Source organism: Schistocerca serialis, chromosome 6 (genome assembly GCF_023864345.2).
Source record: "Schistocerca serialis cubense isolate TAMUIC-IGC-003099 chromosome 6, iqSchSeri2.2, whole genome shotgun sequence".
In the NCBI taxonomy this organism is placed as follows: Eukaryota; Metazoa; Arthropoda; class Insecta; order Orthoptera; family Acrididae; genus Schistocerca; species Schistocerca serialis.
Window position 1 is genome coordinate 170,681,713 of NC_064643.1, and position 16,540 is coordinate 170,698,252.

A 16,540-nucleotide genomic window follows, 5' to 3' on the forward strand; every position below is an offset into this window, starting at 1 on the left:
TTGTTAGAAAAATATTAGGCTCCAAAATTACTGATGGTTAAACTTACAGGCTGAGAAGTAATAAGGAAATAGAAGAATACACAGACATATGTGGTGACATGAGAAAACGAAGACTTATGGGCACATTAAAAGAATGGCGCCCGTTAGGTTGGCAAAACAGCAGTATTCTACGAACACAGAAGTAAGGCCAATTAAATGGATCGCTGCGACTGAGGAAGATCTTAAAGTAGCCCGTGTAGCTCACGGGGACTTTACAGGTAGAGAAACATTCAGACAAAAGATATTTGATTGGAAAGCTGGTCAGAGGCAAATTAGAAAACGGACTGGAACACCGTGGTCTGATGAAAGAAAAGGACTTCATTCTGAAAGGATGAAACAAATTTGGACATAAAGGAAGGCCAACCATCAAATGCGACAGTGATTGTAAGTCGCGTGGTCCTATCAGGACCAAACATGAATAATAATAATAATAATAATAATAATAATGACATAATATACAAGAGGATAAGAAACGACAGAAAAGGTAAAAACGATGACATTACTAATGTCTTCAGAATGTCAGAAGATAGATGTGGTACCGTAATAAAATAGACGGTCGCCACTGATCCGCTACCTAAGCCCTTATCTCGTGAGCCAGCGTTGCCCGTGCGCAGCGTCAGACAAGAGGATTTCCCTTGTACAGTGATAAGGGCGACAGCCTCGCTGATAAGTCACTGTATCGCCATCATGTTTTCTCTCATCTCTGTCTCCATTATCAAGTATCGTTCGTTAACGCAATTTCTTGCATGGCCTTCTTCGAGCGCCAGCCATTAAACAGGACTGAGGTACTTTAACTCTACGAAGATAATCACCTTGAGTAGACCTCTCATACAACAATGTGCACGACATATATTATCTGTTGCAAGTTCAAAGCTATTTACCTTGTAGATAAGATAATTTCACTTGATTTTTGCTACTGGTCAATGTATAAATTATAGCTCATCATCGAAAGACGAGTAAACATATTTTTATCTTCAGTGTAAGGCGCTAGTCAGTCTTTCCTGCAAGTGCATAGTGACAGCAATGTGAAAAAAAATTTAATGAACTTCAAAAAAAGTAAGCATACTTTAAATGGAAATTCGTTTATGAGGAAGAGGTTGCATCTTTTGTATTTCATTGCTCTTGTTGTAAGGAATCAGTCTTGGGACTAGTTTTCTTTCTCTCTCTTTCCCACTAGAGGTAATATAATCAAGTCTACATCACTACATGTACATGGGTACTTCGCGAAACACACCTAAGTGTCTGGAAAAGGGTTCATCGAACAATTACTAAATAAATCATCCATCATGTGTTTTGGGGATTCTACTCTTTGCCTGTCTCTACAATTTTCTACCCTCTGCTCTCTCCAACACCAAGTTACTTTGTCTTTTCTTCTCACGAAATTTATCGTAACCTTCTTTCCTTTCGTATTCCTTTTCCAATATCTTTATTCAATAGCTTATCTGTGCATTTTTCTGTAGCACCACACGTAAGAGCTTCGCAGGTTCTTTTTTTTTCAGGTTTCCCGTTGTTCACGTCTCACTTCCAGATACATCTCTGCTCCACATGTGCACTTGTGGGAATATCTTCCTCAGCCCCTTAACAATATTCACCGGTGAGCCAACACATTGCGACCACTGCCACCCGCACCTCAGTCACCTGCGTTCTTGACGATGACAATTTTCACGAACAATTAACGCAAACAAGTGTCCCGAGTATACAGGAGAAAACGATATGTACCAAACAACTTTTCTGTCTTGGTTTTTATAAAATCTGAGAATGAAGCCGGCGTATTAACGAAACAAACAAAAGTTTTGGGTTTTTCAACATAGAATGAACAGCTCACTTTTGATTGGAAATACACTCTTGGCCAAAAGTCTTGCACACCTTAGAAATTTTCCACGTTTGCGACAAACGTAACAGTAAATAAACCCTTTGATTTAAAAATTAGTTTGTCGGCATCGAAAAAGTCCAAAAACATAGAGCCACCTCAAAGCTAGCAATAAAACATCGGGTGTAGTAAAATTTGTCTTTTAAATGTTTTTCTGTGTAGTAATCGGTTCGCTACATTCGCTCGTTGTTGACAGATATCGCTAATCTAGTGCTCTTTTCCTGTTTAGATCTATGATACCGGTGCTACTGCTGCGTTTTGCCTAAAAGAAACGAACTTCGTTTAGAAAAATGAGAGCAAATAAAGCTTTTGCATGAGCAAGGGAAACTGCAGCTGGAAATTTCGAAAACTATGAAATGTTCACGCCAATCTGTAGAACGTGCTACTGAGTGATTTGCCATGACCTAGCCGCATGTTAATAACCCCAGAACTGGGCGTAAGCAGATCACAACAGACTGTGAAGAGCGAGTGGTAATAAGAAATTCATTAAAAATAGGAAGGAAACCTCTTTAGACATCGGTGCTGAGTTGTCCGAAAGTTTTAACAAAACAATATCTGCTCGCACCACTCGTAGACGACTCCAAGAAGTTGGTATAAAAGGTTGTGAGGCTAGGAATGAAACATGGGTCTCCGACAAGAATAGAAAGGCACAGTATAAGTGGGTTCTGAAACACCAATCGTTCAGCGAACAAGACTGGTCAAATATTCTACGGTCTGACGAATCAAATATTCAGGTAGATTTCTCAAATTCGTGCACTGACAACAAATACTTATTTGGCTACAAAACAATATGTATTAATTTAAAAATTCATGAGCGAATTCTCTACAATATTTAATCAAATTTCAGATTTGTAAGTCGCCAGGTGTGACCTATGTCCGTCGCCGGACGGGCGAGGAATATAACCCAGAGTGTGTGGCATTTGCCGGCCGGAGTGGCCGTGCGGTTCTAGGCGCTACAGTCTCGAACCGAGCGACCGCAAAGTACACTACTCGCCATTAAAATTGCTACACCAAGAAGAAATGCAGATGATAAACGGGTATTCATTGGACAAATATATTATACTAGAACTGACATGTGATGACATTTTCAAGCAATTTGGGTGCATAGATCCTGAGAAATCAGTACCCAGAACAACCACCTCTGGCCGTAATAACGGCCATGATACGCCTGGGTATGGAGTCAAACAGAGCTTGGATGGCGTGTACAGGTACAGTTGCCCACGCAACTTCAACTCGATACCATAGTTCATCAGGAGTAGTGACTGGCGTATTGTGACGAGCTAGTTGCTCGGCCACCATTGACCAGACGTTTTCAATTGGTGAGAGATCTGTAGAATATGCTGGGCAGGGCAGCAGTCGAACATTTTCTGTATCCAGAGAGGCCCGTACAGAACCTACAACATGCGGTCGTGCATTATCCTACTGAAATGTAGGGTTTCGCAGGGATCGAATGAAGGGCAGAGCCACGGGTCGTAACACATCTCAAATGTAACGCCCACTGTTCAAAGTGCCGTCAATGCGAACAAGAGGTGACCGAGACGTGTAACCAATGGCACCCCATACCATACCGCCGATTGATGTGCCAGTATGGCGACGACGAATACACGCATCCAATGTGCGTTCACCGCGATGACGCCAAACACGGATGCGGCCTCATGATGCTGTAAACAGAAACTGGATTCATTCGAAAAAATGACGTTTTGCCATTCGTGCAACCAGGTTCGTCGTTGAGTACACTATCGCAGGCACTCCTGTCAGTGATACAGCGTCAAGGGTAACCGCAGCCATGGTCTCCGAGCTGATAGTCCATGCTGCTGCAAACGTCGTCGAACTGTTTGTGCAGATGATTGTTGTCTTGCAAACGTCCGCATCTGTTGACTCAGGGATCGTGACGTGGCTGTACGATCTGTTACAGCTATGCGGATAAGATGTCTGTCATCTCGACTGCTAGTGATAGGAGGCCGTTGGGATCCAGCACGGCGTTCCGTATTAGCCTCCTGAACCCACCGATTCCATATTCTGCTAACAGTCATTGGATCTCGACCAACGCGAGCAACAATGTCGCGATATGATAAACCGCAATCGCGATAGGCTACAATCCGACCTTTATCAAAGTCGAAAACGTGATGGTATGCATTTCTCGTCCTTACACAAGACATCACAACAACGTTTAACCAGGCAACGCCGGTCAACTGCTGATTGTGTATGAGAAATCGGTTGGAAACTTTGCTCATGTCAGCACGTTGTAGGTGTCGCCACCGGCGCCAACCTTGTGTGAATGCTCTGAAAAGCTAATCATTTCCATATCACAGTAACTTCTGTACCACGTCATCTTCGTGGTGTAGCAATTTTAATGGCCAGTAGTGCACATAGATATCCTAGAATCTACTTTACTGTCCTCTTTTTCAATGCTTTTGGCGATACAAACATGGACGACGTTAAAATCCAGTACAATACAGCCTGCCATAAATCTGTCCACACAGTGGCCTGGCTTCGGAAAACTACATTGAGCTTCTGGACTGGCGTGCTCAATCACCAAACCTGAACCCCACAGAGTAAATGGCTCTGAGCACTATGGGACTTAACTTCTGAGGTCATCACTCCCCTAGAACTAAGAACTATTTAAACCTAACTAACCTAAGGACATCACACACATCCATGCCCGAGGCAGGATTCGAACCTGCGACTGTAGTGGTCGCGCGGTTCCAGACTGAAGCGCCTAGAACCGCTTGGTCACTCAGGCCGGCCCCATAGAGTACTAACTGAGTTTACTGAAGCGTAAAGTTAGGCGGCAAACAATACAGTAAAAAGAAGAGTTAAAAGACGGCCTGCGCCTTGAGTGAAACGCTGTAAGTGCCGAAGATTGTACAAAGCTAGTGTACTCTCTACCAAAGAGAATTTGTGCTGTAATAAGGGCAAAAGGTGGGCCCACGAAATATTGACTTTGTGTAACTGATAAACATTATAAACTCGAACAAATTGTTTCTGTTTATTTAATTTTCTTTTTCTTCATGACACTCAAAGTTACCTAGGGTGCTCAACACTTTTGGCCAAGGGTGTAGGTTAGTGTCTTAAGAGGATGATATAATTTCATAATCGATCATCCATTATCAAAGCAAAGTCGATTGCGACACCTATCATCAAACTCTTTTAATGGAATCAGTATTTATTTTACGTGAATTCGATTTTTTTATTACAGAGTGTATCATATGATTTTCAAAAATCATAGCTATTATATTACATGAGATGTGTGCGTGAACAACGTACTGTTGCAAAGAGCAAACACTCGAGTTTTACATGGTTCGAGCTAGATAGTAGCAGTGTGCGCCCACTTCAGTTCTAGTAAAAATGGCGTCGGGATAACAGAAAGCGTTTCGTGTTCTACGTTTTGCACAGTGGGGGTCAGTATAACTGTTCAGCGTGACTTTCGTATTAGGAATGGTGTGGATCCTACTACAGCACGGAGCATTACACGATGGCGTGAACAATTCCGAGAAAAAGGTTGTTTGTGTAAAGACAAATTGCCGGGCCGTCCCCGAGCGTCTGACACAGACTTGGAACGCATCCGCCACAGTTTCACAAGGAGTCCGCAGAAATCCTTTCGCCGTGCAGCTCAACATGCCCCCGATGTCCGTCTGGCTGTGTTGCGTCGACATTTACACATGAAACGATACAAAATTCAGTTACTGCATGCTCTTCGTGAAGGTGACAAACAACAGCGTGTGGAGTTCTGTAATTTCGTTCTAGGCAAAATGAAAGATGAGAGTTTCTTCCACGCTTAGTGGAAGGAAAGGTGAACCGCATAATTTGCGGATACTGGGTACGGAACAACCACATAAAGTTGTACAACATGAGAGGGACTCTCCAAAATTTAATGTTTTTTGTGCAGTACAACTACATCTACATGATTACTCTGCAGTTCACATTTAAGTGCTTGGCACAGGGTTCATTGAACCACAATCATACTATCTCTCTACCATTCCACTCCCGAACAGCGCGCGGGAAAAACGAACACCTAAACCTTTCTGTTCTAGCTCTGATTTCTCTTATTTTATTTTGATGATCATTCCTACCTATGTAGGTTGGGCTCAACAAAATATTTTCGCATTCGGAAGATTTCTGAAATTTCATAAATAGATCTCGCCGCGACGAAAAACGTCTTTGCTTTAATGACTTCCATCCCAACTCGCGTATCATATCTGCCACTCTCTCTCCCCTATTACGCGATAACACAAAACGAGCTGCCCTTTTTTGCACCCTTTCGATGTCCTCCGTCAATCCCACCTGGTAAGGATCCCACATCGCGCAGCAATATTCTAACAGAGGACGAACGAGTGTAGTGTAAGCTGTCTCCTTAGTGGACTTGTTGCATCTTCTAAGTGTCCTGCCAATGAAACCCAACCTTTGGCTCGCCTTCCCCACAATATTATCTATGTGGTCTTTCCAACTGAAGTTGTTCGTAATTTTAACACCCAGGTACTTAGTTGAATTGACAGCCTTGAGAATTGTACTACTTATCGAGTAATCGAATTCGAACGGATTTCTTTTGGAACTCATATAGATCACCTCACACTTTTCGTTATTTAGCGTCAACTGCCACACCATACAGCAATCTTTTCTAAATCGCTTTGCAACTGATACTGGTCTTCGGATGACCTTACTAGACGTTAAATTACAGCATCATCTGCGAACAACCTAAGAGAACTGCTCAGAATGTCACCCAGGTCATTTATATAGATTAGGAACAGCAGAGGCCCCAGGACGCTTCCTGGGGAACACCTGATATCAATTTTACTCCATGATTTGCCGTCTATTACTACGAACTGCGACCTTCCTGACAGGAAATCACGAATCCAGTCGCACAACTGAGACGATACCCCATAGGCCCGCAGCTTGATTAGAAGTCGCTTGTGAGGAACGGTGTCAAAAGCTTTCCGGAAATCTAGAAATACGGAATCAACTTGAGATCCCCTGTCGATAGCGGCCACGGGAAAAGGTGTATGGTCCATTTTTCTTTCCCGAGAACTCTATTACAGGAAGCACATATCTCGATATGCTTGAGAACTTTCCTTTCCCTCAGTTGGAGACTGATTTGAACAACTTCATTTACCAACAGGATGGCACACCGCCTCACTGGCATCTAGAAATGCGGGAATTTTTCGATCAAAGGATTACTGAACGATGGATCGGTTGCACTGGATCAAATGATTCAGCCTTACATTACTGGCCTCCAAGGTTATCGGACCTGACTGTATGTGATTATTTGTTGTGGGGGTTTATAAAAGACTTTGTTTATGTGGCTCCGTTACCAACAACAATCAATGAACTGAGACATCGTATTAGAGCAGCTGCAGAGATATGTACGGGAGATTAGACGTGCGAGAGTGGTGGAAGCTGTAACTCAGGACATGCTCTCTGCAGTGTGTGAATTCTGCACTGACATATGCCGTGCATCTCAAGGGGGACATATTGAAGACCTACGAAAAGCTGTGAAAAAAGTTTTGAGTTTCCGTTCATCAAAAAACAAAATTCATTGTATATGTTTATAAGTTTCAGAAATATAGACGTGCCAAATCGGATGATTCCCTTTGATACGCCCAGGTAGATACGAATAATTATTTAAGCAAGTATACAGCGTTGTGTCGCTTACCATAGTTACGAGAATTTATTTCATAGTGTGATGATAGAAATGTTAAGGCCCATCGTTCACTAGGCCACCCATGAAGCCGCCGCCGTCCCCCCGCCCACCTCTTAGGGGAAAGGAAAAAAATATTGTGTAGGTAGGTGTTTTTCTTTCAAGAAAATGATTTAAAAGTCGGCATTAGCGTATATTTTTAAAAGGGTCGGAACAGAAAATTTTTTATGACTACTTAGAAGTCGCCATTCGTCTTCCAAAATATTAAAAAGATACTATACACCACCACCCCCCCTCCTTCACCGGCAAACTATCGTAAGGGTGCCCTTGTTTACGTGCTGGAGCAAGGTGTCCATAAAATTAATTTTATATTGCTGTGAGTCATAGATTAATTTTTGAGGTTATTGTAATTTATTATTGCAAAAGTTGGTAATGCAACATAGACTGAAACATTTCATACATTTTAAGTTCGTATTCTTGAGAGGATCCACTGTAGTGTTTCGTTAATTCGCCCCCAGCAAGCAAGTAAACTGTGGTTAGTGCTGACTGATGTTAAGTGCACTCAGTTTGTAAGTAAACAATGTTAAGAACATCCTGGCAGGTTAAAACTGTGTGCCCGACCGAGACGCGAGACCTTTGCCTTTCGCGGGCAAGTGCTCTACCATCTGAGCTACCGAAGTACGACTCACACCCAGTCCTCGCAGCTTTACTTCTGCCAGTATCTCATCTCCTACCTTCCAAACTTTACAGAAGCTCTCCTGCGAACCTTGCAGAACTAGCACTCCTGAAAGAAAGGATACTGCGGAGACATGGCTTAGCCACAGCTGCTTGCGTAGCTCAGATGGTAAGCCGGCACGGTAGCTCAGCGTGTTCGGTCAGAGGGTTAGCTGCCCTCTGTAATAAAAAAACTGAGTTAATCGATCAACAACGAACTTAAGCGGATGTCTTACGTTGTCCGCCCCGAGCAGATGCAACGAACAAAAGCGAACAAAATGAGATTAAAAAAAAAAAGAAAAAGATGATAGAGCACTTGCCCGCGAAAGGCAAAGGTCCCGAGTTCGAGTCTCGGTCGGGCACACAGTTTTAATCTGCCAGGAAGTTTCATATCAGCGCACACTCCGCTGCAGAGTGAAAATCTCATTCAATGTTAAGAACACATTGAAGTATTTTTAACAGTTAAAATTTGGATAGAATTTATGAGTTTAAAAACATGTCCTCCCTTAAGAAAATTTTGAAAAGAATGACGTATGCGAATAAAAAGTACTTGACATATTTTATTGAAACTTAACTGCGTAATTTCTCACTACAACTAACTTGTCCCTTACAACTGTTTACGTCGGAGGTCTTCAACTGATGCTGTGACAGGTCGTGCAGAGCAGCTATACTTTTAACTTCTGCGAATATTCTTCACATCTTTATTGGCAACAGTGCAAAAACACGGCCGATGTAAGTTTCTACTGTGAAATCCTTTTGTGAGTTGTTTTCGTAATAAATATTGTGCTGTGAAAACATGTTTTGACTTATCGGCATTTACGTAACATACAGTTAGAAAAAAAACTGATAGCAGAACACTGGGGCCATAAATCTGCAGCCATTAAAATTCGTCACAGAACACTGATGAAATCTGCGAGTTTGATTTATGGCACGGTTGAATAGGCCTTCATCGAGCGTACGAAACGTGACGAGAGCTGGCGAGTACTGACCTGTCCATCTTGTGGTCGAGCAGAGCCGGAGGCGCGGGCGGCTGGTGCTGGTGGGGGTGGGGATCGGTGTAGGAGGCGGGGAACTCGTCGCCGTCCGGGGGCAGTCGCGACGCGCTGGGGGGCGGCACGGGAGACGCTGGGGGCGGCCGGGTCGCGTCCGGCGCCGCCTCCATCGCGTGCCCGCCTGCAACACACACCACGATACCTTGTAGCATTTCTCACTGCTGGAAGCATTACTTTATTCTTACAGTTTAATTTGTACAGAAAGCATATGGCAGTTATAAGAGTCGAGGGGCATCAAAGGGAAGCAGTGGTTGGGAAGGGAGTGAGACGGGGTTGTAGCCTATCCCCGATATTATTCAATCTGTATATTGTGCAAGCAGTAAAGGAAACAAAAGAAAAATTCGGAGTAGGAATTAAAATCCATGGAGAAGAATTAAAAACTTTGAGGTTCGCCGATGACATTGTAATTCTGTCAGAGACAGCAAAGGACCTGGAAGAGCAGCTGAACGAAATGGACTGTGTCTTGAAAGGAGGATATAAGATGAACATCAACAAAAGAAAAATGAGGGTAATGGAATGTAGTCGAATTAAGTCGGGTGATGCTGCGGGAATTAGATCAGGAAATGAGACGCTTAAAGTAGTAAAGGAGTTTTTCTATTTGGTCGAAGTAGAGAGGATATAAAATGTAGACAGGCAATGGCAAGGAAAGCGTTTCTGATAAACAAAAATTTGTTAGCATCGTTTATAGATTTAAGTGTCAGGAAGTCGTTTCTGAAAGTATTTGTATGGAGTGTAGCCAAGTATGGAAGTGAAACGTGGACGATAAATAGTTTGGACAAGAATAGAATAGAAGCTTTCGAAATGTGGTGCTACAGAAGAATGCTGAAGATTAGATGGGTAGATGGCATAACTAATGAGGAGGCATTGCATAGAATTGGAGAGAAATTTGTGGCACACCTTGACTAGACGAAGGGATCGGTTGGTAGGACATTTTCTAACGCATCAAGGGATCACCAATTTAGTATTGGAGGGCAGCGTGAAGCGTAAAAATCGTAGAGGGAGACCAAGAGATGAATACACTAAACAGATTCAGAAGGATGTAGGTTGCAATAGGTACTGGGAGATGATGAAGCTTGCACAGAATAGAGTAGCATGTGGAGCTGCATCAAACCAGTCTCTGGATTGAAGACCACACACACACACACACACACACACACACACACACACACACACACACACACAAGAGTTGAGCGAAGCTGTAACAGCAGGCTCTCGTGGGATGTTCCCATCATCAGCAACCACTTGCTCTGTGAATTGGTTGCTGTAGTGAAAGCTAGAAAGGTTATCATATTGTCTTTAATTTATTAACAGTAACTAAATTATGTTCACATACATTCCATTATAGCGCGGGAGGCTATGTCGGTACTGTACGACACTGTTCTAGAAGATCATATTACAATGTTACATAGACAACTGATACACAAAAGGAGGTAGGAATCACTTCGTGCATCATCTTCAGTGTAACGAGTGACCGCCCAACCAAGTGATACGCGCCAAGCAGGCGCTGCTGTGTATGATGATACGCCGTTAAGACGTGTGGGTTTAAGCACGCTCCTCAGCGAGCAAAGCAAGTTATACACTACTGGCCATTACAATTGCTACACCAAGAAGAAATGTAGATGATAAACGGGTATTCATTGCACATCCATATTATACTAGAACTGACATGTAGGATGCATAGATCCTGAGAAATCAGTACCCACAACAAGCACCTCTGGCCGTAATAACCGCCTTGATACGCCTGGGCATTGAGTCAAACAGAGCTTGGATGGCGTGTACAGCTACAGCTGCCCATGCAGCTTCAACACGATACCACGTTTCATCAAAGGTAGTGACAGGCGTATTATGACGAGTCGGTTGCTCAGTCACCAATGACCAGACGTTTTCAATTGGTGACAGATCTGGAGAATGTGCTGGCCATGTCAGCAGTCGAAAATTTTCTGCACCCAGAAAGGCCCGTACAGGACCTGCAACATGCGGTCGTGCATTATCCTGCTGAAATGTAGGGTTTCGTAGGGATCGAATGAAAGGTAGAGCCACGGGTTGTAACATATCTGAAATGTAACGCCCACTGTTCAAAGTGCCGTCAGTGCGAACAAGAGGTGGCCGAGACGTGTAACCAATGGCACCTCATACCATTACGCCGGGTGATACGCCAGTATGGCGATGACGAATGCACGCTTTCAATGTGCATTCACCGCGATGTCGCCAAACACGGATGCGACCATCATGATGCTGTAAGCAGAACCTCGATTCATCGGAAAAAATGACGTTTTGCCATTCGTGCAACCAGGTTCTTCGTTCAGTACACCGTCGCAGGCGCTCCTGTCTGTGATGCAGCGTCAAGGGTAACCGCAGCCATGGTCTCCGAGCTGATAGTCCATGCTGCTGCAAACGACGTCGAACTGTTCGCGCAGATGGTTGTTGTCTTGCAAACGTCCCCATCTGATGACTCAGGGATCGAGACGTGGCTGCACGATCCGTTACAGTCATGCGGATAAGATGCCTGTCATCCCGACTGCTAGGCATACGAGGCCGTTGTAATGCAGCACGGCGTTCCGAATTACCCTCCTGAACCCACCGATTCCATATTCTCCTAACAGTCATTGGATCTCGAGCAGCGCGAGCAGCAATGTCGCGATACGATAAACCGCAATCGCGATAGTCTACAATTCGTCCTTTATCAAAGTGATGGTACGCATTTATCCTTCTTACGTGAGGCATCACAACAACGTTTCACCAGGAAACGCCGGTCAACTGCTATTTGTGAATGAGAAATCGGTTAGAAACTTTCCTCATGTCAGCACGTTGTAGGTGTCGCCACCGGCGCCAACCTTGTGTGAATGATCTGAATAGCTAAGCATTTGCATATCACAGCATGTTCTCCCTGTCAGGTAAATTTCGCGTCTGTAGCACTTCATATTCGTGGTGTAGCAATTTTAATGGCCAGTAGTGTATTACGAATATAGGAATGTAATTTGCTTATAATATGTTGGTAACACGTACTGTGCATTAGAAAATGGTAAAGGACTGAATTTGGACTAATGAGATTGACAGATGATTTCATCTGTGAACTTGTCCGCGTACTCATCATCATGCAGCACTGTAGAAGCCAGATCCAAAAAATGGTTCAAATGGCTCTGAGCACTATGGGACTTAACATCTGAGGTCATCAGTCCCCTACACTTAGAACTACTTAAACCTAACTAACCTAAGGACATCACACACATCCATGCCCGAGGCAGGATTCGAACCTGCGACCGTAGCAGCAGCGCGGTTCCGGACTGAAGTCCCTAGAACCGCTCGTGTGTCTGTTGTGTTTACTGAAATTACATAAAAACGCTACGAACTTACGCACCTCCCTTACACAACTATAGTTCAATTCTTTTATCTTCGCCCATGCCCGCCCAGACGCCGGAGATTGCTGCGTTGCCAGTTATACGCGCCAAGAGAAGCAACGCCATAGTATAGTTCGCAAACTTACGTTTAGGAGGGAGCTTGCAGTTTATGAAGTAAAGCCACCACGGCCGCATTAACCCTTTCGCTGCTACAGAGACGTGCTCCTCGCATTCCGCGTTGTGCGCGATTTTGTCATCATTGCACTGCTTGCCTGAGCATACACATGGTGTTTCGGCTGCTTTGACACACTTTATCATTCGATTTCACAAAAACTATTTGGCCCAAAAATTTGATTTTTACACATCTTCTTGACTGATACCTTCCCCCCATAAATGACTTAATTTTGTTTCGAAGTTCAACGCAGTTATTGTGCAGCATTAGATGTAATAAACCATTGCACGAAATTTTGAAGAGTTTGCAGAGCTAAAAGTCCGTACCATATAGTTGCCACTAGAAATTTCAAAAAATTATATTCAAACGAATAAAATTCTTGAAGTAAGGCACTTCGATATTGTTTTTTAATAAAGAAAATATTACGCACTGAATAAGTTTTCAACTCGGAACCTTTCGCTTAGCAGCCATACACTTTAACCATTACGCTAACGAAGCTCGTCCTTCAATATGTCTCCCGGAGGACTTTAAAATATCACGCAAAATACCGACAAACGCTTTTGGCATGACTATGAATTAGTCACGTTTCGTCGAAGTACAATAGGAAATAAACAATTACCGCTGTTGTTTATTGCGAAAAAGCGGTTAGTGAGAATGATACAAACACCTTTCCTTGCTATCGCCTGAATTAGGAGGCTTATTGCTTGTTTGATTTAATTAATTAATAGAATATGAAGCAATTGGTATAAAGAATGCTTTTTCCAAACTGTCTATAAAAGAAAGTCTGCTACCAAGACACTGCTTTTGTTCAATTACTTTATTTATGACTGAACGTTTCTAAAACTGAAGACACTCGTCCGTGATCTGCACTGCAGTCGAGCTCTGGCAACGTCGTTCTCTGTTCATTGGCTGACTGTGTTTTGTGACGCCAGATGCGCAGAACGAACCTAATCTCGGCCGCCGTCAAAAATGACGCGCACTTTAGCAGATTCAAATGGACGTATGTTTCAGTACTTATGCAGAGGCTTGCACAGGTTATATTAGCATGGAGAGTTGCATCAAACCAGTTTTCGGACTGAAGAACAGAACAGGTGAGACGGTACGGAGCGGGTAGGCGAAGGGCAGCGTGCAGAGGGCGCTGCCCCCTCCCCAGTCGGCAGGTGCTGAGCTGCAGCCAGGAGTCGGCGTGCGGCGGTCGTAACCCTCTAGCGATATATCAGCTGCATGCCTGCCGTGAGTGAGTTTTGTCTACGCAGCCTGGGGTAGTTACGTCTGCCGCGGAGATTAAAAAGCGCGGACACGCCGCCGCCAGCACCGCGCTCAGGTAAACGACTCAAGTCCTGTCTTCTTCGCAGTAGTTGTGCTACTGTACGTCTATACTGCTAGGCGTTTCCTGCCAAATTACTGCATCTCTAATTTTTTTTTTTTAAATAGTCGGTATCGACCTTATTAGAGCCAACACGCTTTCTCAGGCCGGCGACCTTACCGTTAACAAATGTTCCTTATCCGTACGTTGAGTGGATAACAAAACACTTACGTACGGATGAGTGTATGTAATACTCCTGCTCCCCCTGCCCCACATTTTCATGAAATAAAAACACTTCTTACCTAAGCGCGCAGTAACCGACTGAAATTATTTGAAACAACTTTTCACATTCCTGGAGCTCATGTCCATCGTGGGAAAAAATATGAAAAAAATAAATTTCTTTTATTTCACGTCTATGGTCACAAACTTGTAGGTCCTCAGACTACCGGTTTCCGTCAGCAATGTATACTAGGAAATATATATAAAAAACAGGTATGCCTTGTTATACTTAAAGCGCACAATTTTCACATGTATGCCAGTAATACATTTCATTATGGTCTATTTGATTGTTTTAACCTGTAGACAATCTGCTAGTTGTATTTGTGGCCGCGCGGGATTAGCCGAGCGGTCCAAGGCGCTGCAGTCATGGACTGTGCGCCTGATCCCAACGGAGGTTCGAGTCCTCCCTCGGGCATGGGTGAGTGTGTTTGACCTTAGGATAATTTAGGTTAAGTAGTGTGTAAGCTTAATGACTGATGATTTAAATGATTAAATGGCTCTGAGCACTATGGGACTCAACTTATGAGGTCATTAGTCCCCTAGAACTTAGAACTAGTTAAACCTAACTAACCTAAGGACATCACACACATCCATGCCCGAGGCAGGATTCGAACCTGCGACCGTAGCGGTCTCGCGGTTCCAGACTGCAGCGCCTTTAACCGCACGGCCACTTCGGCCGGCTTTAATGACTGATGATCTTAGCAGCTAAGTCCCATAAGATTTCACACACTTTTTTTGTATTTGTGTTTTTCCCATATTTTGCTGCAGATCTGAAGATGGTTCAAATCAAACGGCTCTGAACGCTATGGGACTTAACATTGAGGTCACCAGTCCCCTAGAACTTTAGAACTACTTAAACCTAACTAACCCAAGGATAAGACACACATCAATGCCTGAGGCAGGATTCGAACCTGCGACCGTAGCGGTCGCGCGGTTCCAGACTGAAGCGCCTAGAACCGGTCGGCCACGCTTGCCGGCCCTGAAGATACTCATTGTTGACCGAAACCGGTGGTCTGGGGACCTACAAGCTTCTGACCATAGACGTGAAATAAAACAAATTTATTCTATGTTTTCGGGCCACTCTTCCATTCGCGACCATGTCGCAGCTTGTGAATATGAAAAAATATAAACAAACAGCGCCCGTCATCCTAGCAGGAGTCCAGTACCCCTGTAACACCTGTTTAGTATCAAATGTTATTATGCAGGTCAACAGCTATGTTACGCCGGCCGGAGTGGCCGTGCGGTTCTAGGCTCTGCAGTCTGGAACCGAGCGACCGCTACGGTCGCAGGTTCGAATCCTGCCTCGGGCATGGATGTGTGTAATGTCCTTAGGTTAGTTAGGTTTAATTAGTTCTAAGTTCTAGGCGATTGATGGCCTCAGAAGTTGAGTCGCACAGTGCTCCGAGCCATTTGAACCATTTGAGCAACGTTACTTCTTATCAATTGCTGGAATTTGTGTTTACATGTTTTCGTAGTCGCAGTCGAGTTTTAACCTGTAGCCGTGGCAGATGTGAGCGGTCACAGTTACACTATTTAGCAGCGCTTAGTGACAAGTGTGTGGGTCCTCGAATGACAGCACGCAGTGCAAGAGACATATTATGGGAGCATTACGGTATAGATTTAACAAGGCTCCACGGCGAAAGGCAAAACTTCTGAATTGGGGAAGATGTGCTTTTGCTTTTGGCAGCGGTAAAGACAGGCCACGAAGTGGAAGGAAGAAAACACGAGAAGAAACGTGTGCCGCAGCCGACTGAACAATCTCCTTATGGAGTCGACACGTAAACGTGCTTTGGAACTCGCTATGCCGAGGACAACAACGCGACAGCACATGAGAAAAGACCTGAACGTCAGCCATTTTCGATCGACGTTCGTAAACGAGTTACCGGATACAGTCCAAAATGAGAGCGTTTACGCATCCTATACTTTAACTCAATTTCCAAATGCAGTGAGCTGTGCCTAGTTTATGTTTCCATATGAATTTACCATTTATCGCAGGTCACGTCCTAGGGATATTATCGTTTAGGCCAAAGAGAATCATCATTCAAATGGTTCAAATGGCTCTGAGCACTATGGGACTTCAACATCCGAGGTCAGCAGTCCCCTAGAACTTAGAACTACTTAAACCTAACTGGACA

At 43.9% G+C, this 16,540-nt stretch overlaps 1 protein-coding gene across 1 annotated transcript in view; it reads right to left on the reverse strand.

Annotated features, from left to right (window-relative positions):
- The window catches only part of LOC126484719 (uncharacterized), a 370,831-nt gene that overhangs the window by 68,529 nt on the left and 285,762 nt on the right, over nucleotides 1-16,540 (reverse strand). The window contains exon 3 of the mRNA XM_050108315.1: nucleotides 9,248-9,431. Coding sequence (XP_049964272.1) covers nucleotides 9,248-9,431 — 184 coding nt within the window. The remainder of the gene's footprint in view (nucleotides 1-9,247; nucleotides 9,432-16,540) is intronic.